Below are 27,970 nucleotides of genomic sequence, written 5' to 3' on the forward strand. Positions count from 1 at the left end.
GGAAAGGAAAGGAAAGGAAAGGAAAGGAAAGGAAAGGAAAGGAAAGGAAAGGAGGAGACAGCAATATTTGCCTGGGCAAAGAAAGAGTTTGCTCTGTCAGTAGATGAAAGAATGAACCTTTGCACCTGCCCCTTTATTCTGAGATAGTGGTTCTGCAAACTCACAGATGTTGTGCAACCCTGCCAACTGCAAACTCAGAACATCCAGAAATAAACCCCCTATGAATCTAAAGCAAGACAGCAGTCTTGAGAGGAGGAGGGCGAGTGTGCCTGGTGGCAGGCACACAGAGGTACGTACTGCTTTTAAGTCATCTGTCACCCGCTCCTCTGACAGTGCCAGACAAAACCTCATTCACTGAGTGGAAACCACCAACTAACTTGGCAATCTTTCAGGGTTTGAATAGAGCCCTTTCTTTGCACTGCCAATGTAAGAAGACCACCTCCTGGGGGAACATGGGTGGTGAATTACTTTATTAATAGCCTCCCTGAAAAGCTTCTATCACAGGGTAAGATCTTGCCCATTCTTTATATAAAGGGTCTTCACTGCACCTTAAAACGTGCATGCATTCCAGAGGACGGGGAGAACGTGTGCATCTTAGAAGCTGATTCTTTTCACTGGGGTAATTTTTAAAAAATCACATTGACCCAACCATCCTCACCTCAGAAAACACACCAACTCATACATATGTCTGCATGCTCTTTCAGATTAAACTACTGTTCAAGGATTCATTCAAGTCTTGGGCTTGGCCTTGCCTTTTAAACTGGTTCATGAACAAGCCAATGTTGATCAAGCGAACCATAGTTTAAACCAGCCCTCCCCCCCGGTGCTCTTCTGGTCAGTTCAGTTGTCATTCCATGTTATTTCAAAAGCTGAGCCTTTGATGTTGGAAAGATTGCTTTACACTTGGCCTAGAATCGTTAATGTCTTTGAACAAGCAAAGATAAAGAACTAGTTAAGTACACACAGATGGGTTTGTTAAACTCTGGCTGAAAGAGATCTATGCCACAGTGATAGCCATTTGAAATTCTCAGCCTTATAAGGGGCTGGTTATAAGGCCCTGGGTCAGGCCTTCTATTTAATGACGCAAGAATCAGACCCTTCCCTTTTGCAAATCAAGAAAAGACCTGTAGGATTTCTTAGCTAGTGGAATGAAGGAAGGTAAAGATTCTCCAAAGTAGAGTTTGACTCCCAGTCCCTACATGGACGTGCACATTTAGCTTTGTTGGTAACAAACAGAAGTGGCTTGCCAATGTCTTCTCCTAGAATGTTTTGTTCCTTCTCAGTCTACCTATGATCTTGCAATTTTCTGTGGGGTCCCATCCACGCACTGACCAGGTCCAATCCTACTTAGCTTTTGAGTTCAGCCAAGGCTGGCTAAGTGCTGCCACCTGCTGTGATGACATCAGAAATATGAGTAAGTGGTGGCGGGGTTAAATGGCTCATGTTCTCAGGACACAGAAGGCTTCATTAAAATGCCAAACCCAAGCTTAAGATAATTCTGAATTGAATTTAGCCCGGCCATACGAGCTGTTTCTCGACAGGTTATGAGCACTAGATGATCTAAATGCAGAATCACCAAATTACAATACAGCTTACCCAGGTGACCAAGGTTTGTATGGGGGATGGGTGCGTGTTCCAACCTGGGAATGAGTGTGTCACGTTGGGCTCACGCGACCCATTAGCCTGGGTTCACACCCAACCTGCATTTATAAACCACATGTTAACCCCAAACCAAGCCACATAACAGTTTAGTGTAAAGAGGGACACCATAATATGAGTTCACAATGATTTTAAGAAAGCAGGGAGTGGTGATGGAAACCCAGTGATACTGCATCTCTTGAAAAATAAATCAAATCAGAGGCAGTGTGTGCGCTTTAGAAGCATTTTAATTTATAAACGGCAATTCCCATTGACTTTATTTATACCATAAAAAAGGCAATTTACAAGCAAGAAACAAAAATCCATTAGAACAAAATAAAGCAGCACTGAAATATTCATGTCACAAAATGGGGAAAAAAACAAACCAACCAAAAAATATCTGAGTATAAGAGTAAAATATCATTTGAATAAATATTCTAAAATATTTCATGCTATAAAATAATCCTTAATGGCAAGTTAGTTGCTTTAAGAGCATCTGCTTTAGTTTGCTTCATTTACTTCATATATTGATGAAGTGTGGAGTTTGTGAGGTTACCAGTTTAATATTGCAAAATATTGACACTGAGGTAAGTCATTCAAAGTGTTCAAATATTTATGAGGAAAAACAAAAGCTATCTGTTAAGGATAGAAAATTTACTTAAAAATACCATTGCAAATGCATCAACGTCATGCATATCAGTTACGAGTTACTTGCCTAATCCAAAGATGTGTAAACAAGCTTTCTGCAAAGTTCAACATACATCCTGACTTTCTACACTGGACTTGTCTAATGGACTCCTGCTAGAAGGCATGTTCTAGAACAGCGGAAGTCAGACTGCTCTATGCTATTGGCTCCTGGGGTGACTGGCAACCCATTCTGATCACACCCAATTCCCCTCTTCCCTCCCACAAAAGATTTAGGCGGCTTAACACAAAGGGAAGGGGAGAGAGATAAGAAGTGGATCTACTTGGAAAACACCAGAGCCATGTTCTGGACTGATAACAATGACTTTGAACTAGCACATGACTGGAAGAACCTTGCTCTTCATGTTAAGGGGGGAATGCCCACTACACCCTGCCGCGATTTGGTGCTTGCCTGTTTGAGCATCTCAGGAGTCTAATAAAAAAGCAAAGAGCACCCTGCAAATCTGACGTCTGATTACCTGTTCATATACGCGCAGGTTCAAGCAAAGAGGACACATCGCTGCCCTGAGAGAAGTGAAATGGTAGATGCGCAAAGCCAGCAATTCACTGTGTTGGCACAGATTACAATCTGATGAAGGACCCTACATAAATTTCCAAACTATTTGAGAGCTTCTTCCAGAACTATTTTGAAATTTCTGCAGCATACCAACAAGACTACCGTGTCCTGCATCTTTGAAACAACAACAAAGGATAGCATTTCTCCAAGGGAACACTCTTAGAGTCGATTCCCATTTACCACTCTTACATAAACTTGCACAACTCAATTCAATTTTAGTGGAATACATTTGATATCTGTAGAGTGATTTAATGAGCAAGTTGCATGACTGTTGAACTCTGAACATTCTGAATGACTTCACTGAACTTTGGGTTCAGTTGCTGAGTATTACTCTGCTGTTTACAGTTCATGAACTAAATAGATTCATATATATATATATATATATTTATATTTATATTTATATAAAGGATTTACACAATTCCCAAATACTTTAAAATATATAAAAATTTAATAAATAACCCTGACCAGTCTAAAAGCACCATTCAAGGGTAGAATTCCCTTAGAAAATAGATTAGGTGTTGCATATTTGAGTCCCTTTTCAGTGGCTTCAATGTGAAACCCCTTCTGATGACGACAACAATAACAACAAAAGAAGTCACAGTAAACTTAACATATATTTCAAATAAGAGAAATTTGTGTAAAGATAAAGCTCAGCCACACCATCTTTTCCCAGCCCTTGTTCCAAAAATTCCTGCTGTCTTCCTATATTAGCTCAGAACAACTGCTTCAGATAACAACATAATTCTATCTAGAAATAAATGAAAGACTTCTCTACGGATTTCATGTCGCCTGGGAATTATAAGAGACTTTGAAAAATCAGTTTAGGCAACAAGCGTGCAAACCAAGAGATGGCTTACATAAACCCTTCACCTCTGCCCTTCATAATGCCCAGCCTTTCCCAGTCTTATGTTGGACTTCAACTTCTTTACTTCCCAGCCAACAAAGTGCAAGCTTGGTGGGAATTATGGGAGTTGACACCCAACACATCTGGACAATGCCAGCTGGGTAACATCTAGTGTGACTTGTTGTATCCTCCTCTGTTCCACTTTGGGATGAAGCAGAGAAAAGGCCCAAGATGAACCATGGTTAAAGAGATTGGGCCTAGTCATCCTGATCTCTCTTTTGCCAGGACTTCCAAGTTACTTATACTGTGAAACATGCATAAAATATATATGAAAGGTTAGAGTGAAGGCTATTGCAATTCCCTAAGTCTCCCCTTAAAATGAACATCCTCAATTCCCACTTATAGCAAATTTCTAAAACTATCCTTCCTGTCACTAAAAGCATTCATTCTTGAGTATAGAACCAATTGTGAGGTGCTCTGTTGCTTTTAAAAAAACCCCACTTATTTACAAAGCTTTTTTGCCCCTAGTTTATTTACAACCTCAATAGAAATTATATGGAAGAGTTAACTGGTTCGGAAAAAAATCAATTGCTGTTTAAAACCACAAACATTAGCAAAAGTATAAAATTTTGTTTTCACAGTATGTAAATAGGTTAAAACATATAACAAAGGACAGTCACTGTTTTTTTTCACATTGTCTATGTAGCTAAAAAGGTAGATTAAGAGACTCAATTATGAACCAATTTGTATAATTTCACATATGTAACCCAATATTTCATATATCTATCTCACTGATTTCCTTAATTTCTGCATTATTGTAAATGAAATGAACTTGCAGTTCTGCACTAACTTAAAATCACACAGTCAACAGTACTACTGGCTACTGGAATTCATTTAAAATAATTCACTGCATGCTTTGCACCTAGGTGATCATAAGAGCTGAACTTCAAAAGAATAAGAAGATGGTACCCCCATTATAATGAAAACATGGTGCAAAAAGGCACGATATAGGTGCTGCTGATAGATTTGAAGTTTAACATCTGTCATTTGTGCATGTAGCAACATTCCAGGGGAAACTGTAGAGCAAAATCCAGGAAGACACATAAGGGCTGCTTCACACAATACATTTTGCCTTATACGCAAAGGCAAACCACTAGTATCCAGAAAATTTAATACTCTTACTGTGCTGCTGAGGCTTCCGCCAGAATTGTTCACCTGACCTTTAAGCAGCTGGAAATTCCAGATGGAATTTTAACAAGGATAGAGTTGCCAGTTAAAATGGCAGCCAAGTGATTGCTCTCTACTGGAGAATTAGCCCAAATGCAATGACTGAAGCAGTCTAAGGAATGGGGAAAAGAGGTATGGGCCATTCATGTTATGGCAGGAGTGAGGAGTTTGCTACTAACTATTAGCCAACTTCTAGTTATCTCTGTTCTCTGCATTCATCTGGTCTTTGCAGGATGTTTGCCTCCAATACATAAGCCAAAGATGCAGAACTGGAGCAGAATTTGTTTTTTTACAAATGTGCCCTGTCACTAAATCCAAGGCAGCTAGTGTCTTGTGTGAACCAGCCTTTAGGCATGCTTTTAAATCTTATGGAAACTATTGGAAACTAAGTTTGTTAACTTGATCCATATTAGACTCCTACAGCTGCCAAGTCCTCTGAAGCTCTCTGATCCATACAGTACTATATTATGGCTTGATCATTTTTAACCCCAGGAGGCAGTAGAAAGAGGAAAACAAGGTATCAACACAAGCAAACGTATCAAGGACTCGAAAACCTCTTGAATGAGGGGTGTCATTAGGTCAATAACGCTTAGGCTGTTAACAGTCCTGATTATGAAATCTGCATAATTAAAACCATGTCGCATTTTGGATCCATCACTCTTTGGTAAACTCAAACCAGCTCAAGTTTACAGATTAAAAAATAAATAAATAATATTTTATGAACTTTGTAAGATTGAGAGAGGGCTGAATCAGAGAACAGAAAGTTGACTGCCCTTCCCTTTTTCTCCTTAATTCGGACTACTATGGAGTAAAGCCAACTGAATTAAAAGGCACCACAGCAGAGGTTGTCACCACAAAGGGTCAGGATTAACTTGCACACCTGGACTTTTGTTAGAGAATTTTTCCAAAGCAATCAGAACGGTTTCATTCCTTCAGCAAAAGGCTGAAAGCTAGCATATGCCTTAACAAGCATTAAGAAGATACATGAATGGATGTTCCTTGAAGCCTGGGATCCAAAGGTGCCCTATAGAAAAGTGGAAAATGCTTTTTCTGGTGCAAGATGTGGGCATTTCACCAATACCACTCTACCAGAATCCTGTTACCCCCCTTCTCCCAGCACTGGACACTATTCTGTAGTCTTCTGATGTTCAGAAGTGGAGGGTGGGGAGAGATGAGGGGTTGCAGAGGAAATGGGAGGGGACACCCAAATGCACATATGGAAGCTCCTGTGTGTGTGTGGGTGGCTCTTTGGATCCCAATCTTTCTAGAGTAGGAAAAAAAAAATAATAGGGCTGGTTTGGGATGATAGAGGGGAAAATCTCTAAGGGAGGTTGAGGAGGAAAAGGCTGATTATATATCCTAGTTTAACCCCACTCATGGAGCAGACCTGATATACTGCAGACTTTAGGTACACTACTGTAATGAAAAATTTCCCTCTAAAACACTGCAAAAATCTATTCTCGTTTCCTTAAAATCTCAAAAAAAAAAGTAATAAAGCTGTAAACTTCACAACCACTGTGAAACCAGCAATTCTTTACCTATAATTCAGAAAAAGATTGCAAGATCGTAGATGTTGCCGGCACTCCCATGGAAAGACTTTTTCAGACCCTCCTGTCTTGCTACATTTGTTTTCCTCGGTTTTACCACAGCTGTGCTTTCAGTGTTTAAAACCTCAGAATATACAGAACATTCACATATAACTTTATATAAGTCATCTCAGCAGAATGAGAATTCTGATGGTAGATTATGAATTCTCACAAAGAAAAGCCACACCTTTCTTAAAAGGATTTAAAAATTCACAGTTGCGAGAAGCTTAAGGAATCATACTAGAATTAAAGCAAAGGCTCAGATTCAAACGCCAATATGCATTACGATATACAAATACAAATCTTTCAAAGTCGGCAAAATGTTCATGCAATGTTTGGCAGAGAGGGGCATATATATGCAGAATGTGTCTACCCCCTGCCCAAGGAGCATAAACCATTTTTGTACATATTGGAGTGATTAGAGAAACAATGGTTTTGTTAACTAGGAGTAGCGTGGTCACGCTGTCATGGGTAAGCCAAGATGAAGAGAGAAAAAACAGGCACGTGAAAAGAGGAACCTTGAGTCCCAAGCACCCTTCAAGCCAAGCACATCCAATAGCTTTAAAAGTTATCTTCTCCTGCCTCTGACCATGCTTGTCCTAATATCTTGACCTCAACCTTCTGCTCTGCTCTGCTCAGCCTAGTTTGGAAGCCTGGTATCCTCACCTACGTGTCAGAAACAGAAGCTGCTACTAATAAACACAGCAAGGAGAAGAACTTCTTTGCCGAACAGCTTGTGACACAGTTTTCGATATCCATGAAGACCCTGACCAAAACGCTTCTCATTCCACCAAGCTTAAAGATACCTAAGTAATATGCTTTAAAATGATTGAACAAAATCCATATTCTCTCCACTGTGTAGAATTTTTTAATACAGTAAAGTTTGCCAGCTTATACTCTTGAGGTCCGTTTCAGGAAAGCAAAACTCTAAGTGGAAAAATACAAGATTTTACTATCAGTAAGTTTCACATTTTCTATGCTGTACTGTTCTAAGGAAAAAAAAGTTAGCACCACTTTTAAGTTATCAAGCATCTGAAGGAGAAAAAGCAGAATATTTGTTATTGGCTCTTTATGAAAAATACTGATTAGCCACTGAAGTTATGGAGAAGCTAAAAATAACCTCTCTAATACAATAGGACATATTGCTCATAATTCCCACATAGTATCATTACAAAAAAAGTAAAAAATCAACTGTTTCAGCTTCACTTGAAAACATTACGTATGAAGGTAAGATGCACCTGAAGAGGTCCATTACAAATACTGCACTGAAATATTGTAGATTCAACTACAACACCCTTGTAAATCTATTGTTAAGCTAACTATACCTACCCAGAGTGATTAATGTAAAACATGATTTACCTGGTCTGCCTTTACAGTACGAAATGAAGGTAGATTCTGAGGACAGTAAAAAATATTTTAAACCATAATGCTACTTTCTGTGTTGCTTAATATAACAATACATTTTTCTATAAAAAAGGGGGTCAGCACCAATATTGTCCAGTTTGTATTCTAGACAAAAAGCCCAAACAATCCCCACTCCAAGTTAATACATTTATGGCATTTGGTTTATGTATGCTATGGAGCAAAGTTATTTTGAAGTATGCTTTGCTTGCTTTTGGACATAATATTTGTACATAGGGAAAACAAACAAACTCAAGAATAATGTTTCTTGAACAACATCCAGGGAGAGGTGACCTAAACAGTTTGAAAGCCTTATCAACAGGGTTTCCCCCCCCCTTTCTATTGAAGATACTTCTACATTCACCCCCGACCAGAGAGAAAAAAATGAACATTTTATATGTGTTTATATATAATATATTATATAAAATTCAAAGCTATCAAAATAGTTATTCCAAAAAAAAAAGAAAGAAAAGAAAAGAAAGAAAGAAACAAAACCCCATCTTGAATCCATATCATATGACAAAAGTATGTGTGTGACACGAGCACAACTCTGGGAGTCAGACTGACTCCGGTATAGCTTTCTAGGTGTGCCAAACTGAAATAAGTCCCACTGAATACAATAAGACTTACATCCAAGGATGTACGTCTGCTCCTGGGCCACACAAAATACAATGAGAAAATGCACTGTCTTGGGTGAATCAGCCTGTACTACCCACATCGTCATCACATCTTTCACTACTGAAGCTCACCCACCAGGAAGTGCATTATTTCTCTAGAATCCTGCCCCTTGTAACCATTTTTAGGAGTTAAGCTAACCCTGCCTCTTTCCAAACAAAACAGCAGCCTTTTATTCTGGAACAACGCCCACAAGAATTGCAAAATATATTAGGAAAAATAATCACAATGCCATACTAATTATTGTGAAACTTATCAAAGAAACAAGAAGGAAATGCATTGATCAATGTGCTTTGCTCGAGTTCGCATTGAGGAATACCATCTCTTTTTTAATCAGGGGTGTGCACGTCCATGGTATAATCCAGAGTTTCAGCAGCTGAAGCATCCTCATCTCTCTGCTCCACGTAGGCTTCTGTTCTTTCGGGAGACTCCACTCTGCTTCTTATTTCTGCTACGCCTGGATGATTCTTTCGCAGATGCTGGTTTAAGGTTCCCTGGAAAGGAAAACATTTTCCACAGACTTCGCAGCGGAAAGGTTTATCATCGGTGTGGCCACGGATGTGGTACTCAAGTTGGTCCTTGCGCGTGTATTTCTTCCCACAATACTTGCACACAAAGGGGGTGATTCCCATGTGTAATCTCATATGCCGATCAAGGCTCCCCTTCTGGTTGAAAGACTTCCCACAGTATATACAGATTAACCTTTCACTGTAGGCATACCAGTGGCCTCTGGAATTCCTTTCCCGTGGACTACCTTCATAGCCTGGGTGATGGGCTGAAGGTTCTGCGTCGGCTCCCTGCATCAGACTTGAAACGTCGCTATGCAAGTGGCTCGTGGAGATCCGCTTTTGACGCCCACGGCCTCGGAAGGAGCCCAGCATAGATCGTGAAGAGCTCGAGTTTCTCAGACTTCCAAAGGGCTCAGAGACATTAGCAGGCTGGGGTGTGCCATGGGAGTACGAGTAAGCGTTCTGCAAGACGGAGCTATAGGAACCAACATTAACGGCTACCACTTGTTCTCCATCTACCATTTCGGTATGGTACCCGTCATCGCCAAGCGAAGAGCTATCTGAGCAGCTTGGCCGATCAGATTTTTCCATTTTGACTTTCACCTCAGCGGTTTGGCTCTCTCTAACAATCAGCTCCCCTGGATCATGATCCCCTTCAACTTGAATCTCATATTCCGAAACGCTGCCACAGCTACCGCGGTCCGAGTGCCCCTCTTCTTGCAGGCGGCTGCGCAGAGCGTTGGTTGGCGTCGTTTCCATTCTGAGATCGTTCCCTGAAGCAGGCTGACGCCCCTGAGAGCAATAGGGAGGGGAAATTTCGACGGGGTTGGCAAAATACCCGCCCTCCTTAATGCCGTTGTGGTTTTCCAGAGTATCTTCGGCCCCAATAGTGACTGAGTCGACTTCCCCGACGCTGATCTTTGAATGAATGCTTTCGAGGATTTGTGTGCACTTGTCAATGACACACTGCATCTGTAGAAAACTAGCTGCGGTTAGAAAACTGACAACGTCCTTCAGTTGCAAAGACATCCTTCCAGTGTAACAAAAGGAAAGCAACTGTTCGAAGACGCTGGGATTTTTAATGACTGATATTGACAGGCCACTCATGGTATTTAATGCTGAATGATCTCGGAAGTAGGGAGAACTAGCGGCTAGAACAGCTTTGTGAGCTCTGAATGGCTGGCCCTGAATATGCACGATGATATCGCAAAGTTTGCCCTGCAGGCGAAGTTCATTCAGTTGGCTCAGGACACTGCTGCTGTATTCAGGAACATCAAACTGGATGAAGCTGCTGCTGTCCATCTCTTCTGGTACAAAATGTAACCTGCAAAAGGCACAAAAGGAGCGTTCACGAATCAGAATTTAAAATGCACGACACTGCTTTAAAGACCACAAGCAGTCTGCTGCCATGAATGCAGTTTCAACTTTGCACTGCATATGATCTGCAAGTTGATGAGAATAAAAATACAAGAAGTGCCAAGCAGCCAGTTCTACAGACAATGAATCATTTCGAAAGAGTAAATTACATTTATGAGACATGGCACATTTAGGGCTGCCCGAAGTGGGATGGAATTAATTGAGTTGCTTTATGAGTGGCTGTAGTTTGATAGTGTAATTTCCTACAGAAAATATTGGCATTAGTTATCTCATACGACCCAGAACCACTCACATGTCCTCAAATCAGCGCACTAAGACTCTTGATCTAATAAATGGGGAATTAAGCCCATTAGAAGCTGTGCTGGACATACTGTACTAAGAATGCAAAAAATAGAAGTGTGGAAGTAGACTGTCTGAAAGAAGGCTGTATGGGCAGCTGACCCCAAGAATTGTTGACATACACTAGCACGTCATGCAACATTAAGAGGCAAACAGTCTTGCAACCTCCTTCCTCCTTGTGAATTTCTCAACTCTGCAGTGAGATGGGTGGTGACAAATTTGAAATATAATAATAGTGATAATAGCTGTTCGAACCATTCTAGTTGACAGAAGAACAACTTATGTCAAAACCTCTGTATAGTAAAATGTCATTCCATGGGAAAAAAATCAACCATAAACATTACCTACAAATTAATTTGCTGTTAATGATTTCTTTCTTGTGATTTAGGTGCTTCCCTCAACAGGAAAAGCATGATTGCCATTTAACAGACTTTTCAAAAAGGAACGATGTTTATATGGCTCGCCTATACAGCTCACAAAAGCTAACCAGAGAGACACAGAAACCCAGAAAGCGGATCCAACAGATTGATACGATGAATACATCTGCATCTTCTTGCATATTAACTGCTATTCCCCACTCAAACCTGTGTGATGTTAGAGCCATATGATTCCTTATGAATTAAAAAAAAGCACTTGTACATGATGCCCAAAGGTATACAATAATTTCACAGCACGTGTATCAATACCACATTTACTTGTACTCGCTGTGATAGTAAAATTGTGAATTCTTATTCTGAAATGGCCTTTACAAAGATCAAAATCCCATACCTGAGCCTGGAAAATGCAAACAGTGCAGCCAAGTTATGCAAATCTGCTCAGTTTCCATGAATGTGCTCAGTATGGAAGCTTTTGGGGAAAGACTTTTTTTTTTTTTTTAATTATGTGTGATATCCCAGAAGTAGCAATGGAGATAACTGAGAGACAATAATGGCAAAAGAGGCATGTGAGAGAGAAACATATTCATACAGGAAACATTTCCTTCTTACTCTATACTGCCAATACCACCCAGGCAATTCCAAAGGATATTCATTTCAATTACAGATGGTTGCCACAATGGTTTCCTTGTGAGTTGTGCTGTAAGAGTCAGGCCAGAAAGCAATTAAAAAAGGTTTAGAGTCATGGGAAGCCAGGCTTCATTCTTCATGAGGATGTGTAAACAAACAGGCAGCATACACCAGCCTATTATTTGCGCACAATAATGAATAATAAAAGTAATAAGCTAAGAGACCCTCCAGTTTCTGTTGCAGCTAAGAACAGTTTTTCCCAAACTGTTCCAGAACACTAACAAAGGCGCCTCGTCTCACACAAAAGTAATTGCCTTAAAAAAAGAAAAGAAAAGTGGCATAGATAAATCAGAGAAACTGGATCACTATGCAATAATTTCCTTACTCAGCCATTGGGGATAAGACTTGGCTCACACATGGATAATCAGTGATAGCAAACTTATGAATTAGGTTGGAATCTAGGCTCTTCTCTTGTCTTCCAATGTGGGTACAGCCTTATCTATCTGAATCATGAGACTTAAAAAGGATTTTTTTTTAATCCATTCAATCGTGTCTGATTCTCGAAGACTGCCTGGACAAGCCCCTGCAGTTTTTTTGGCAAGATTTTTCAGAAGTGGTTTGCCATCGCCTCCTTCCTAGGGCTGAGAGAGACAGACTGGCCCAGGGTCACCCAGCTGGTTTTGTGCCTAGGTAGGACTATATGGTCTCCCTGTTTCTAGCCTGATGCCTTAACCACACCACCAAACTGGGTCTCTAAAAAAGATTATCTCATTTTTATTCTGGCCACTTCACTTTTTAATGAAGCATATTTTAGCAACCTCTCCAAGTGGGGGCCTCCAGATGTTTTGCACTATAATTCCCTGAAATCTTAATCAGCATTAACGTTGGGTTAGGAGCTCTGGGAATTGTATTCAATACATCTAAAAAGCATCAAGGTGGGAAGGCTGCAGAATAAGGACAGGTATGCAAAAAAGCCCTATAATTTTAGAGTGGATTAAGGAGCTTCACAGCAGTGCATTTAGGTCTTGCAGAGACAATATGAGCAAATAAATGTACACAGTAGATAAAGCAACCTTGAACATATGTACCCTGCTTTTATTTAAACATGCACACATTTTACAAGTCAGTAAATACCATTTCTAAAGAAATGTCTATAAAACAGAGAACTTATCCAGTGCACACACATCAGTACAGCCAGATGCCTTAAACTAGTATTCGTGAGTCCTCACTGTCAAGAAAGAATCACCTCCACATGAAAAAGGAGAAGAATGGTTGAATATCTGGAGCTAGTCCTTTTTTCTTCTTTTAAGTTATCATATATACAAGTGTAGGTAGGTCAGTTGGTGACCTTATTTTTTGCACTTGCAAAATTGCTAAGAAATAAAAGGAGGCATGCAATGTAAAGCCAGATTGCTTACCCATGATTATCAATATTTTTAAACTTAAAAAGCATCTTGAATCTTTTTTACCACAGAAACACCAAACAGAAGCACTTAATTGCATACAGTGCTTCTATCTGACCCCCACCTCCTCATGATAATCTGATGTTCTGGATCATGGTACATTATTAAATAGCATAAGGAAGCGATCCTATATAGTCAGTGGCACAGACTAACCATATACTGGAAAAACAAGTACTACAAGCTTTGGGTTTCTATAAAAGTGAGGAACGTAGCCTTTATGGAAAAATAACTAACACACTTACATTCAAAGATGTGCTATTTATAACAAAACAGTTTGCTTTTTAGTCAAATACCCACCACATTTTACAGACTAAAATTATATTAAGGGCACAAGCTAAAATTATAAGCTAAAAGTTTTAACTGCAGAGCAGAATAAGATGCACGTACGGATTTAGCACAAGAGAAATCTCAGTAGGTTTTCTGTAAGGCCAGTAGCAATGGGAGCCATTCAATTAATTGCATACTTGCTAGCTGCCTTTCAAAATAATTCGTTCTTTCACTTGACAGGCTTTACTCAGAGATTTACATCTAGTGTGTCTGTGATACACCTTTATCACATTTCTAATCCATACTCTATATTTAGTAGGCAGAAAATTAAAATGTACAAGCCACACATGTACACTTAATCCACAAGGGCTGAGAAATTTCAAAACAACATTAATTAAACCACCATTACTTACATAACAAGCACAATTGATGTTGTTACAGATTATTGGTAAAAAGCATTATAGTAAAATTCTACATACGTCTTCTCAGAAGTATTTCCTGAGACGAATGGAGATAATGCTGAAGTCAATATGAACAGAATTGTAGCCTTAATACTACAGTACTACTTTTAATCAAATCAAATCTTTATTACAGTCAAAGACCAGCATAAGTAGTACTTTTAAAGAATCAGCCTTGTGTAATTTATTCTGCCAACACCCACAAAGACCCACAAAGCCTTGTCATTCTCCACTAAATTACAACGCTTATGCTCTGGAAATATACAGGATTATATTTCTGCCAAATTAGAGCACTGGACTATTCATCTGAGTAACCATCTATTCCAATTAGCAGTAGTAATCCCAAAATGAAGATGCATGTAGTGTACTATTAAATCCCCTCTATCTGGAAGGGTAGGGGTAATGAAATTACAATCCATCCAGTTTCATCATTCATGGTGTTATAGAGCATGCTCGCTTCTCCCATTTGCTACAGAGGAAAAGAACTGACACCACTATTCTCACAATACAGTTTCCTATATGCACATTACTAACCACCTCAGTTTCTCTAGATTTTCAATACAGTATGGACATCAGATTTCCCTATAAATAAGTGCTGGGACCTCTGTTCCATACCAAGGTTTTAATTAGTCAAGACTCTACATTAAGTATCTTCAGATACAGCCATTAAATGGGGGACGAGGTATGAAGAAAACCAGTGCACATCTGAAAAGGGAAGCCACATGCAACTTTCCTACAACAATGAGTAACTGCTCTTCAGATTTGAAGCATAACAAGACTTCTAAGTTAGGAGGGCATAGCCAAAGTTCCATGCTAGGTTTCTACATCCAGAAATGTTGTTAGACAACTTTGAGACCCTTCCTCCTAGGCCACCTATATGGTGCCTTGCCTTCTTAAAACCTACTATGCCATAATAGTACCTCTCTCTATTGGCTTTACTTCACTCTGTTGCTTTTTCTGAGGCCAAGCTCAGATTTGCAAACCTGTGGGAGGCTTATAAACAAAACTCTATCCATCATCAATGCATATTGCATCATTCACCTATTATTCTCCATCACCACCTTCTTCAGAAAGACCAACCCTATGACCATTCATGTACCCAGCCTTTTTCAGCAGCAAGTTCCAAGCTGTTGCCAAAGTGACAATCCCCAGACCCAAATCACTGACTCCTCCGACTAGGCACGATGGAAAGGGCAATATATGGCACAGAAAGGTTGCACTGAACACACATCTCACACTTTATTCATTTAATTGATTCGTATAGCCACCCACCTCAACAAGTGACTCTGGATGGTGAACAATATTAAGTAAAAAAAATAATTATGGAATTGGAACACGGAAAGCCTACCAGTAATGCAGTGCTTAAGAAAACATTCCTCAAATGGGCTACTTCCAGATGTGTTGGCCTCAATATACCTGCTTTCCAGGATTGTTCTTGCGGGGACAATAGGAGGCAGGAGGTATGTCTGCCTCCTTGCATTTTATATAAGAAAGACAGGATAAAATAATAATAATAATAATGGTTGGAGCATTAGCCTAGTTCCCAGCAGACCCCGACACAAGTCCTCTGTTGACTACAAAAGCCCCCTTGGGTGACTTTGGACCAGCCTCTCTTTCTCAACCCAACGTATCTCACAGCACCATATTTTGGGGGAGGGGGAATGGACGAGGGGGTTGCCTTCGAGTCAGCCTCCCCCCTCATGCAGCTGCACCTCAGCCAGTGTTCCGTGATGTGCCTTCTCCTGGAACGGATTTGTAAATGACTTTTGGTGCCTTCGAGTCAGTCTCGACTCCTGGAGACTGTCCGGACACATCCCTGCAGTTTTCTCGGCAAGGTATTTTTGGGAAGCGGTTTGCCCTGGCCTCCTCTTTCCCAGGGCTGAGAGAGGGGGACCGGCCCAAGGTCACCCAGCGCGCTTCGTGCCCCAGGCGGGACTAGAACCGCCGGTGCTCCGATGTCTTGCCTGGAGCCCTTAACGAAGACCCCAGACCGGCTCTCGACGGAAGGCGGGGGGCTCTAAGATGCGCCGGAGAAAAAGGCAGGACTGCGAATCTAATCAGCGCAATACACCTCAGGGCGCGGACGTGGCCCCCTTGGGGGAGGAGGGCCGGGGTCGAGACCCTCGCCCAGCTGATCCAACGCCCAGCCTGCTGCCTAATGGGGGGGGGCAGCATGAAGAGGAAGAAATAAGGAAGGAAGGAAAGCGTGCTGGCAAGAGGCTCAAAGCGGCCTCCCTCCCGCGGGAGGAAGCGTAACCACCGGGACTGGGCAGAGGCCGCTTGCGAGCCGGCAGCTCCCCAGCCTCCCATCCCACCCGCCTGAGCCTCCGCCGGACCAGGCAGCCCGGAAAAGACCTCTGGGGGCGGGTGACAGCGCCTCGCGCGCGGCCTCCCCGCTCCTTCCTCACCTGAGGGGCGTCGGGGTCTCCTCACATGGCGGGCCCGCCGGAGGGAGCTCGGTCCTGGTCCGAGTGCTGCTTCCCCCCCGGCCGCCGCCGCCAGCGCCGCCGCTTCCCCCTCAGCCAGCAGCACCCGGAAGCGAACTCTTCCTTCTCGGGAAGGTCACTTCCGCTACCGGGCCGCCATAGGCGGTGGGCGGGGAGAGAAAAGGAAAAGGAAGCGCCGAGGCCACGCCCCTCCGCTGGAAGAACTAACGGGGAAAGAGTGCGCATGCGCGCTGGGAGGTAGCGCCGCACACGAACTCTCTTGCGCCCCCGGTGGACATTTCTGTCTGTTGCTGCGAGGAAGTCTCAAATCCTAATGATGATGGTGATGAAGATGATGATGATCAACATCATCATCATCATCATCATCATCATCTCGCATTAAAATGAGGCAAAATAATAAGTGGCAATTCAATAAAAATAATTGAGAGGAAGGGTCAAACAGTTGGAAAACAGAGCCACCATAGCATTTTAATTAGAATATTTCAAATCAGTTTTCATTCTCGGGGGAGGATTGAACCGAATCCACCTGCATAAGAGCTGTTCTAGGTTCACACCGTCGTTTCTTGAATCAGTTCGAATTGTGAGGGTCAATAGAGGATGCTAAGTCATAAGTGGCCAGTCACGCGTACATGTTTGCAATGACATATGGTCATCCTTGACCGAAGCTGTTCTGTAATCCTTCCTACCCATAGAAACATGCATGAAAAGCCATAATAGATACATTTTCTATTCTTCTGTTCTCTCCTTTTTCTTTGTTTCTGTTGTTTTCTTTTGTTTAACTAAAGGCATTTTTATCAGATTGTTTGCCTACCCGTGCTTGCTGAATAAACCAGAACTGTGCAACGTACCAAGCCATACACTGTGGTTTGTGTCTTGGTTCCCACAAACTATGGCAACGTCAAAGGCTTAGCATCAAGAGGGAATCCATTTTGTTCTGACCCTATCCTGATGGGATGCAAAATCAAGGTTTCTGTTTGCCTCATCCCCTCTGCGGGGTTGTGAAGTTAATTGAAGAAGTTTTCACTTTCTGGGGTCTAAAGTTTATGAACTGATTCAGCCGAGCATCAAGTTCTTATAATCATAAACTCTTCATGACTTTGGCTTCTCAGGGGAGATGGGGGGTTAATAAGTTCACAAGTCATTCTGCCTTGACATGTTAACTTACAAATGAGTAATTTGCCGGGTGTTTACATTGTCGACCTCTGTGCTGTGGACTCTTTATTATTTTTGGGGGTAGGATAATAAAAGTACTCTGCTTTCCTTTTAAAAAATGGCACACAGCGTAAAAAAAGGGCTTCTTCTCTTCCCTCCATATTGAGAAGTGTAGATAAATAATGTTCACCATTGCTATATATGTGGTAAATTATCACTAAAACCCCATAATTATGGAGTGTAAAGCAAATACTTCACACTGGTTAGAATTAAGAATGAACATAGAGTTCTAGCAGCAGGAACACTAACATTTCTAAACATATCACACGTTTGACTTGTGTTGATCGAAGTTTAATTTGTTCTTCATGGGTTCATCTGACACACTGAACCACAAACTAGAGAACCCCATTTTAATGGGGTTCAAACACATCTTATTGTGATGTTTTGTGCAAAATCGGCTTAATGAAGTATACTTTTAAAATTGACAATGATTGAATTGAATTGAAAACAGCCATAATGTGGTTAATTTGTTTTTGACTTTGCATGTTTGATATATGAATCCACCTAAATGTGGCTTGTTGAACAAGACTTGACTGTAGCATAATAGAGACCAGTGCAATGGGGGGAAATTTTAAGTGTTAAGTGTGAGCAATTTACACAGAATTCTATTTTAAAAAAAAATTCTGCAGGTTTGATCAGTCAGCCGTACATAACTATGAAATACAACAGTAACTTACAGAGGTTGCAATATATGCTATATACATTTATGAAGAAACATGTTCCCCATTTGTTAATGAAACAGAGTGAAGGGGTTCCTATGCATCATGATTGAATTTATAGGGAATTTAGTCAAGTGGCCTGATTTAAGTTGAAGCGTGTCTATTCTGTTTGGAAAGCAAACATTCACCCAAGTCCAGAACCCCAGTCAGTTATGACAGCTGTATGGAGGGCAAACATGTTGACTTGCACATATTTTGTTACTGTTTTGAAAATAAGTGGCTGAATTTGGATACTCTGTTGAAAAGGGGCGATTAAATCCCGTCCGTTGTGATCACAGGGTTAAGTTACATGCCATTCACACTGATCTTAAGTTGCACCGTCAAAGCTTTCTATCCGTGTGAAGTTGACATGACTGAACGCAACTGAGTGTCCTTTCTGCCTGGACTTCCACTTGTTCATCAGAAGGTGATCACACCATCTTTCAGAAGAGGTCAGGCGACTGAAGGGCTGCCCTTTTTTACAAGTGTGTCATGTGCACAACACACATCAAAAAGGGGTGGGACTTCTGGGGTGGCACATCTGTCATTTTGAGGTCACTGACCACCCTCAGGAACTCCTCTGCTGGCCTCTGTGGAAGGCCACTCTTTCAACCTGTTTGGTGTCACACAACCCTTCCTTTGCCATTTTTTAAAGGTATTGCTTGTACCTTGGCATCTTATAGCTTGCATTCTACTCTCGGACACAGATTCCCTCTCCGTTTTCATTTATGCATTTATAATTTCAGCTTCTAAAGCTGGCCAGTCACCAATGACAGCAGCCAGGCAGCTTACAGAACATTACAACAAACAATAACAATTAGAACCACAGGAAATAAACTTGCCCCCTCTGTTTCATTCTTCCAATTTTCCTTCTTGGAAATACTTTCCAAGATATTTTTTTAAGAACGCTTTCCAAGGTGGTTTGTTCTTTTCAGTATGAACATGATATCCTTCACACAATCTCAGTGCTAATTCCATTATGCCATGACTTGGTCAGAAATAAGCATCTTCAGGTTCAGTGAAACTTGCTCCCACAGGAGTGGGTTTAGGATACTTTGGTGGGTAAATAAACACACGTAGGAAAATACAGATAACATTTATTAAAACATGTTATACAAAAGAGCAACAGACTCTTCTATAAGAAGAAAACAAAGAAACAGGAATGTCACATAAACCACGCTGTACATTATAAGGACAGCAGAATTATATCTCCAATCTTTGCAATATAGGCATAGCAGTTCACAGATCAGTTCTAATATAAGTGACAATGCTTAACAGAGAAACTTTTGTAGTGGAATAAAGGAGGTTCACTCGTTTGCAAAAACAACCACATTTATTCTAGAAATATGGTGGAAACCAGAAGGGGAAATGGGGAGGGGTGGGGGGAAGCAGCAACAACTGACTTAGGATGCAGGCTTCAAGCAAAGTAGAAGCATGTCAATGTAACACATCAAAAATGTTAATATACATTTAAGTTCTCCAGCTCTCCTTCCCCCTTGGGGCCTCAGCAGCTAGACTATGCAATTCTACTTATCCATGTCAAAATATCTGAATAAAAAAGCACAAATGCTTTCTGAATGCCTTAGTATTCCACTATCCTAGATAAAACAAATATCTTTAAAAAAATAGACTCTCAGGTTTAGAAATTTCATCTGCCTGAAACACATTCAACATATTTGCCCTTTTAAAAAACAAAGAGGCCAACGGCGAATTTTACAATATAATACTTACAGTCTTGGACTCGTGAAGCATGCTGTGTTAGCAAAGTGCAAGGAAATCACCTATTAAGCACTGATGGGTCTGTGGTTAATACCTCTAAAATCCTTTAAGGATTAGAAATAAGAATAGAGTTCCCAAACCCAGCAGTTTTACCTTCACAAATCAGCAGGAAAGTAATATGCGTTACTACCCAAATCAGACCAGAAGGGAGGAAAAAGATGCCCCAGCTTAGCAGCAGATATTTGAAAGAAAACGACAACTGCAGAAATGAACTTCAAGTATTATTTGTGGGGTGCTTCCTCCCTCTCAAAGGGGGGAAACACCCCACAAATAAGGGAAATGTTTTCTAGAGAAATGTAATTGTCCTTATTAGCAAGAGAGTTCAAAACCAAATGGATTGTTATCATTCAAAGCCACACTTGCCCCTGCGTTGGGCAAATGTCCAAGGAAAGAACCACCTTTTCTAGAATTGTTGCAAGGCAGAGTTAGTCTCAAACATGTTATGAATGAAGAGAAATTAGCGCAGCACAAGAATAATACATGCTGCTATTCCCTCACCACATACAGAATTCTGGCCTGAGTGGAAATAACATGTTTCTATACTTCAGGCATTTTACCTAGTCTTTCTCAATTGCAACTGCACCCTCAATTTCTCATAAAGGAGAAGGAACGGGCTATCCATTGCACACAAATTGGGCCTGGAATTGCTGCTGGCAAAGAGGAAACATGCTGATGATAAATATCTAAGTATTACTCCATACTGAAAACGACAATGAAGAGTTTTGAGATGTCTCTGTTCCTATCTGAAGCTGCTTACCATCCTGGGAACATTTTAAAAGTCCACGATCATAGTTCTTCCAATAACTGTTCCTGGTCCCCACTGTCAACCCCCTGCCAAGAGAAGCGTTATGCTAGGACCCAAACACTTTCTGCATAAGTCACACTAACTCTTCGCGTTAGCTCTCTGTTCACCTCCATGGCAGCGATACAGAAAACGGTCCCCGCGGATTAAACCCCTGGCATTCTGGCCTGACTTGACGCCTTCCAACTGGGCAGGAACTAACCTCCCCTCAAAGCTCTATAAGGTGGAGATTCGGAGAGATGGAGTCCCAACACATTGGGAGCATGGACACAGTCTTCTGCAATACGCCAGGCAGGTGTTGCACTGGCTATTGTCCATCGGGCAGCTCCAAGGCAGTGAGATTTAAACAAGCAAGGGAAATTTCCTCATTCTTAACGCACTTTTCCCTCCTAGTAGGTGGAGCACTTCTCAGTAAATGCTGCGCGTTCAGAAGCTGCCCAGCAGAATGATCCAAACTGAGTCGTCTTTTTTTTTTTTGCTATAGCTGGATTGGCAGCACAGAGAGGGAAAAAAGTGAGGTCCAAATGCGTGCAGTTGAGCAGTATGAAACACAGGCCTTTTTTTCCTAACTAAGCCCACAGACGTTTATCCAAAAGAGGGAGAAAAGGCTTCCTGGACATTCTAAGGCAGTGACTTTTTTTTGCTTCTGTTTTATTTTTGAAACAAACAAAACTAAAAACAGATCCTTAGGATCTTACTTTTCCCCCACACAAACCCCCAGTACCCACACTTATGTAAACAAAAAGCTTCTTACCTTTATAAAATTTCAAATAAGAAAAATCAGACAGACAACATGAAGTAGAAATCAAACCAGAAGGAATATATATATATATATATATATATATATATATATATTCATATTCTAAATATATCTATTTAGGGAATATATATATATATATTCTAAATATATCTATTTAGGAAATATATATATATTCTAAATATATCTATTTAGGAAATATATATATATTCTAAATATATCTATTTAGGATAGATAGATATATCCATATATATATATCCATATCCATATCCATATCCATATCCATAAATAGATATATATATGGATTCTAAATATATATATTTAGGGAATATATTATATATATTCTAGAATATATATAAATTCTAAAAAAAAATTATATTTTTGTTTGTTTTGTTTTAAATACAAAGTGCTTCTATACATTAGCGAGTTACAGTGTTGGCAAAGAGATCCCTGCGGAGTTAACTTGTTTCCTAGGGTTCAAGTCAGTGGCAGCCATTTCTAGCGAAGGGTATGGCTGAGTTCATGTTTGACACTTGGGGTTGACCATCCACATGTAAGTCCCCATGGTCAGCTGAAGAAGTGCCTTACTGGAGAGGTTGAAAGATTGCCCATTTGGAGGATAGGGTGGGAAGAGACAAGGGAATCCCAACAGCTGGTAGGTTCAATCACTTTAGAACAAGTTTAACACCAGGAGGGGAGGCATATTTAATTAAAAGAGAAAGGCCTAAAGGTTAGTTCACAGCGCTACCATCCTACCAAGTTAGACACTCATATTTTAGACATCAGCTGGAAAGATAATTTAAACTGAGCAATTGAAGGAAGAGGACAACCGTCTCAAAAATGCTTGCCTTTCTTGTGAATTTAGGTTATCAGTGCAAGAACTACAGATTCCCCCTTCTCCAAGGTTTACAGATGGAAACTGGGATGGGTAGATAAGTTACCTTGGCATACTGGGCAAGTATTCTGCCAAGGAAACACACAGATGAGATGGGCACAAATGCCTTGACCGTTCCAACCTGCCTCCATCTTGCGCAGTAGTTGGGATGAGAAAAAAGTCAACTCTTTATTAATGATCTGGAACAACCTCTGATTAAAAAATTAATCTGGAGCTGAAAAATCCATCCTCCATGGAGGAGAAATATCACATTTTGAAACCCAGAAGAGCTTCCCTTCGGGGAATGTGGGCACGAGCTTCTTCTGAATGCTATTTACTTTTTAATCGCTGGAAGGAAAGGGAATAGTTTCAAGCAACTACTAACCAGTCTGAGTTGGTAAGGAGGCTAGTACAAAAGCTTACATTGCAAACCCCAGAGATGATTTGCTTTCTGGTCTTGCAGCACACTGGTAAAATATAGAACAAAAATGATGTCTGCAATGAGTCTCAACTACAAGAGAATGGCATTTTCACCTCTGTTGGGAAACAAGCACAATGCTCTTGAGTGTCCCAGCCAAAATAAGAGGGTGGTTTGAGTGGCTATTGCATTAGGCACAAGGGAAGGACAAGAAAGTGAGGTTTTAAAGTGTCCATCACAATATATCAAAAAGAAGCATTAACATGCGCTCTGCAAAAACAAAGAGAGCCAGTAAATGAAACTCAGAAGTTGGACAGATCAAGGAAGCAGCTGTCGGTTAACGATGTGGCTGCACTTGAAAGTTGTCTAGCAATGTGCATTTTGAGAAAGGGAGAGAAAGTCATCCACTCATTCACCCTCACTCATCCTAAACAATCGAGTGCTCCCACCTCTAATTTACTAACTTAGATTCAAACACCGCCAACCAGGGAGTGGCACCGAAGAAAACAGCCCCTCCCCAACATACATCCTTGCTGAACCTTAAAATATCTGAGCAGAAATCTACTGAGATGTACTAAAAGCAAGAAGGTCCCTCAGCATTCCACTTTAGAGAACCCAAATATTGGTAAAGCACAAATTAAACAGCAATAACTGTAAGTACATAAAAGTACCATTATGTCAACTTGCTGGTCTGTCTGCAGTCTCGGGAGAGGAATCCTCAGTAACACCTTAAAAGATGGCCCTGGCACCCATGGGTGCTTGAACCTGTGCCCCAGAGTTTATTTCGAACCAACCATCTCAAAGCAGCAGGCCTTAGGCACAGGCTGCGCAATGCCATCGTTCTGCTTGTTCGGCTAAGCGATTATATTCCCTTTCGTTCTCTGCCCTTCCTCTTCTAGTTCATTTTAGTAGTGTTCTGTTCCACTTTGCAGGCTTGGTACGATTTGGTGCAAGAGGTCACGTGCCGATGGAAACTGTCCCTCCACATGAACCTCTTCCCGCAGATGTTACATTCGTACGGTTTGACGCCTGTGTGAATTTTCATATGGCCCACAAGGTGATGCTTCATTTTGAATTTCTTACCGCAGACGCCACAGCCGTAAGGCCGGAGGCCCAAGTGCATGCTCATGTGACGGTCCCTCTGGCTTTTGTGGGTGAAACTCTTGCCACATTGGCACGGATAGAGCCTGTCGGCGGTAGAAAAGCCAGGCAGGGCATTTTCTTCCTTGATCCCCGAGGGAAGATCTGTGCTTTCTCCGTAACCTGAAGCCTCCTGCCTCTGAAGACTTAGGGTCCCATCATTCCTTTCCCCGGAGAACTCTTCCATGGAAGAACCATAAAAGTCCACTTGCTCGTCATAGTTGCTCCCGTTGGCTTGCTCACCAAATCCCATTTCCATCGTCTTTTCACTGACACGAAGATTTCCAGGAATGGTTGTCTGAGCAGGGTGGTCTGGCTGAACAGCGTTCATAGACTCGGACACCTGGTGCTCATCGTAGGAGCCATGCATCTCTACCCCTTCGCAGTCCTGCACAAACCTCTCTGTTTTTACGTGGACCCATCGTTTGTGAGACATAATGCTGGGTTTGCTGTAAAGAGGCCGGGTATACTGGTACTCAGCACTGTCACTAACTCCCTCTTCTCCATCTTGGCTGGTCATGCCCGTGCTCAACCGGTCATGTTCTGTTGAAGAATTGCTAGGAAGATACTCGTGTTCTGTTAACTGGGACAACAGCTCGTCTTTGGAGCTCTCCTCTTCATTTTCCCCATCCCTTAGTTCCTGCACCTTGTGGAAATCTGCCTGCCCCGCTGTCCCCAGCTCAAAGCTTTCCACAAGGCCATTGTAGTTACTGCTGCTTGGAGACTGGTGGTCACTGGTTCGGTTCAGCTTTTGACAAAGGACAGAAGGGTTTCCTTCTAACACCTCTGTGCACTTGTCCACCACGTGCCACATTTGAAGGAAGCTTGCTGCTGTCAAGTAGCTAACAATTTCCGGAGCAGGCATCACTAGCCGCCCCGTATAAGTTGACAGAAGAATATTCTCAAACACCCTGGGATTCATGACATCAGGAAGAACAATCCGTCGACTGTTCTTCAGGAGCACCTGATCGCAAAAGTAAGGGGAGCTGGCTGCTAGGACAGCTTTATGGGCTCGGAAAAGATGACCCTGGACAACAATAGAAACATCGCAAAGTTGTCCTTGCTGTCGCTGCTGGTTGAGCTTCTGCAGGATGGTGCTAGAGAAATCAGGAAATTCTACTCGAAAAGAATTCGTCCCAGGCTCCATTTCATCAGTATACTGCAAGAGAAAAGGGCACTGGTTTCAAGACGAAAGAAAAGGCACAGCTTTGCAAACTGAGAAAGACTCAAAAGGTGGAGTCCTTGGGGTTCTCCGAGCTTGGTTCTTTTCTTGCAAAGGTTTCATTACCCGGCTAGGTCACATCTTCAGTGCTAGAATTTTTAGAATTTTAGAATTAGGCTAGTTATCTAGCCGGGTAATGAGACGTTTGCAAGAAAAGAACCAAGCTCAGAGAACCCCAAGGACTCCACAGTTCAACCCTGAGCTACACGGATTCACCTCTATAAGACTCAAAAGGGTTTGCATTCACATTTTCATTAGCCTATCTATCCATATGCATACCTACCTCAGCTCTTTCTGGCATATAAGCAGTCTGAAAATGACCAGCTGTTCCCACCAATTTACAAACATTTCCCTAGCTGGGCCTAGCTTTGACCATGACTGCTATCAAGTATAAGTGGCTAGTTATTTACAAAGGTAAAGGAGATTCTCATGTTAGGCACCAGCGAATCATGCTTTTCAGTACCGCACACATTCTTGTGTGGGTCTCTGTGTGCAAATGAGAGATATGCAGAAACAATATGTTCCAAAGGTTATGTAAGCTGAGAAATCTGGGAATTGCAGTCCATCGCATGAGAAGAGGCACCAGATTGGGGAACATGGCTGCTAGCTGTCTCTGCAAGTGAGACAACAGTTGCTGGAGCATGAAACTGTGAGACAGCAACTTGGAATGAACCTGAAGATTGCATCTGAGGATGCACTAATTAAAAAGGTGCAATTTTTAACACCCTTTTTTTATTCAGTGCTTTTGGCTTTAAATAAAGGTCTAACAGCACTTTAGCTTCTTCCCAATTGTTAACCATTTTTTTAAAAACAAAGTGCAAGGAGGAAGACAAAATAAAACCACAAAAGCCAGTGAAGAGTTCTTAAAATAAACTCTCTCTTCCTACTCCAGGGATATTTAATTACATAAAAGTACCACTGGTAGTCAGATGGAGGTTTTGGAGGCTGGATTTAATCTCCAGACAGAAAGAAGTCACAATTCTATTATTCGGTGCATTGTCCAAAGCAAGGAACATTGCTGAAGTCCCATGTTATGAATGGACAATCCAAATTTAAATGTCAAGATATCGTCCTTGGTGCTTTCTGAGTTTGGCTGTTGCTTGCAGACATTTCATTACCCAACTGGGTAACATCCTCAGCGTGAGGGAGTGTGGCGTTTGCTGCCTGTTTACATACAGTAGCTATGTGAAGCCACATGGGAGAGGCTAGAAACCAGGAGACCCTGGGTTCTAGTCCTGCCTTAGGCATGAAGGTTGCTAGGTGGCCTTGGGCCAGCCCCTCTCTCTCAGCCCTAGGACGCAGGCAATGGCAAACCGCTTCTGAGATCTTGCCATGAGAACTGCAGGGACTAGTCCAGGCAGTTGCCAGGAATCAAAAGCACCAAGTAAATCAATCAAACGTGAAGCTACTGATGATACTACCTAGTCGGGTTATGAAACGTCTGCAAGACGCCCACCCAGCTCAGGGAGCACCAAGGACTCCACAGTTCAACCCTGCGCTAGAGAGTCTCTTCCCTTAGAATCACACCCCCAGCTCAGAATGAAACTGACAGGCCGCTCCCTGATCGGCGGCGGGGCCTCGCCCCCTCCCTTCCACGGCCCCTGGCATCTGCCGGGGCAGCCTGCTTCCAGCCACGGCTCCCCCACCGCAGCCAGATGCTCTCCTCCTCCCGCGCGCCCTTCCCCGGCCAGGAGACACGTCTCACAAAGCCCCCACCCCGAGACGCGCACCAGCGCTCGGACGGTAGACTGCTCCTGCACACGGGGGCTCTCTCGGAGATAAGGGCGCCCCTCCCTCTTTCCCCTTCGATCTGCCCCCATGCCTGGAGGGCCCGAGCGCCGGCCCCTCACCTGCTCCGGAGAAACAGCCTCGGCGGGAAGGCCGCAAGCCTCCCTCACATGGTGGGCGGCATCCGCAGGCGATCCGGCCGCGCGTCCTCCTTCCTCCCCAGCCTCGGGTCTTCCCCTGCGGCGCCCAGGAAGCCAGACCCGGAAGTGCGGGCCTCTTCTTCCGGTCCGTGCGCATCCGCTTCCGGGTGACGTGGGAGATAGAGTAGGCCGGGAAGGAGCGCCTGAGGTTCGCGCGTCGAACGCGGCCGGCGGGGTCTTCCCCGAGCGGGCCGCCCCCATCATCCGCAGCCATCGGGTTGGAGGAAGAGGGGTGGGCGGGGCGAGCCGTGCCCGGCCAACCCGGCGCCCGCGGGGATGTCTTGGGCGGCGACATGTCTGGGGAAGGGGAAGGAACAGGACGGGATTTAGTTTCAGTTTCAGTTTCGTAATTGAGGCGCTCCTTGAGCAGGCCCAAGATGGAGGCGGGATTCCGCCCGGCTGGGCTGGAGCTGCTTAACGGGCGTGCCCAGCTCGGGCCTCCGAGCTGCTGGGCTGGAAGGGACGGAGGGAGGGCGGCCCTCGGGGAAGGCAGGCGCTGCCCAAGGGCAACGTGGGCTCCCAGCATCCTTTTCAGCCACGGTGGGGGCCGGGAGGGGTTCTTCTCCCCCGGATCAGCCCATCCAGGCCTTGCAAGAGGGCAGCCGCTCCATAGCAAGAAGGGCGGGAGTCGTAATTCTGTGTTT

General features: G+C 42.6%; 2 protein-coding genes across 2 annotated transcripts; both read right to left on the minus strand.

Annotated features, from left to right (window-relative positions):
- Positions 1-1,874: 1,874 nt before the first annotated feature.
- On the minus strand, positions 1,875-16,593 carry ZBTB34 (zinc finger and BTB domain containing 34). The gene is made up of 2 exons (XM_088147007.1): positions 16,458-16,593; positions 1,875-10,465 (listed from the first exon to the last, which is right to left on the minus strand). Exon 2 carries the CDS (start codon positions 10,441-10,443, stop codon positions 8,962-8,964), a length of 1,482 nt encoding a protein of 493 aa, XP_088003133.1. The 5' UTR covers positions 10,444-10,465; positions 16,458-16,593; the 3' UTR covers positions 1,875-8,961.
- Positions 16,594-22,079: 5,486 nt separating this feature from the next.
- Positions 22,080-27,613, minus strand: ZBTB43 (zinc finger and BTB domain containing 43). The gene is made up of 2 exons (XM_015891596.3): positions 27,249-27,613; positions 22,080-25,335 (listed from the first exon to the last, which is right to left on the minus strand). The coding sequence occupies exons 1-2, from the start codon at positions 27,528-27,530 to the stop codon at positions 23,932-23,934; spliced, it is 1,686 nt and encodes a 561-aa protein (XP_015747082.2). The 5' UTR covers positions 27,531-27,613; the 3' UTR covers positions 22,080-23,931.
- Between the last annotated feature and the right edge of the window lie 357 nt (positions 27,614-27,970).

The sequence above is a fragment of the Python bivittatus genome, unplaced genomic scaffold (assembly GCF_059951505.1).
Source record: "Python bivittatus isolate LINGU-HERP-01145 unplaced genomic scaffold, Pbiv_v1 ctg000160_np1212, whole genome shotgun sequence".
Taxonomy (NCBI): domain Eukaryota; kingdom Metazoa; phylum Chordata; class Lepidosauria; order Squamata; family Pythonidae; genus Python; species Python bivittatus.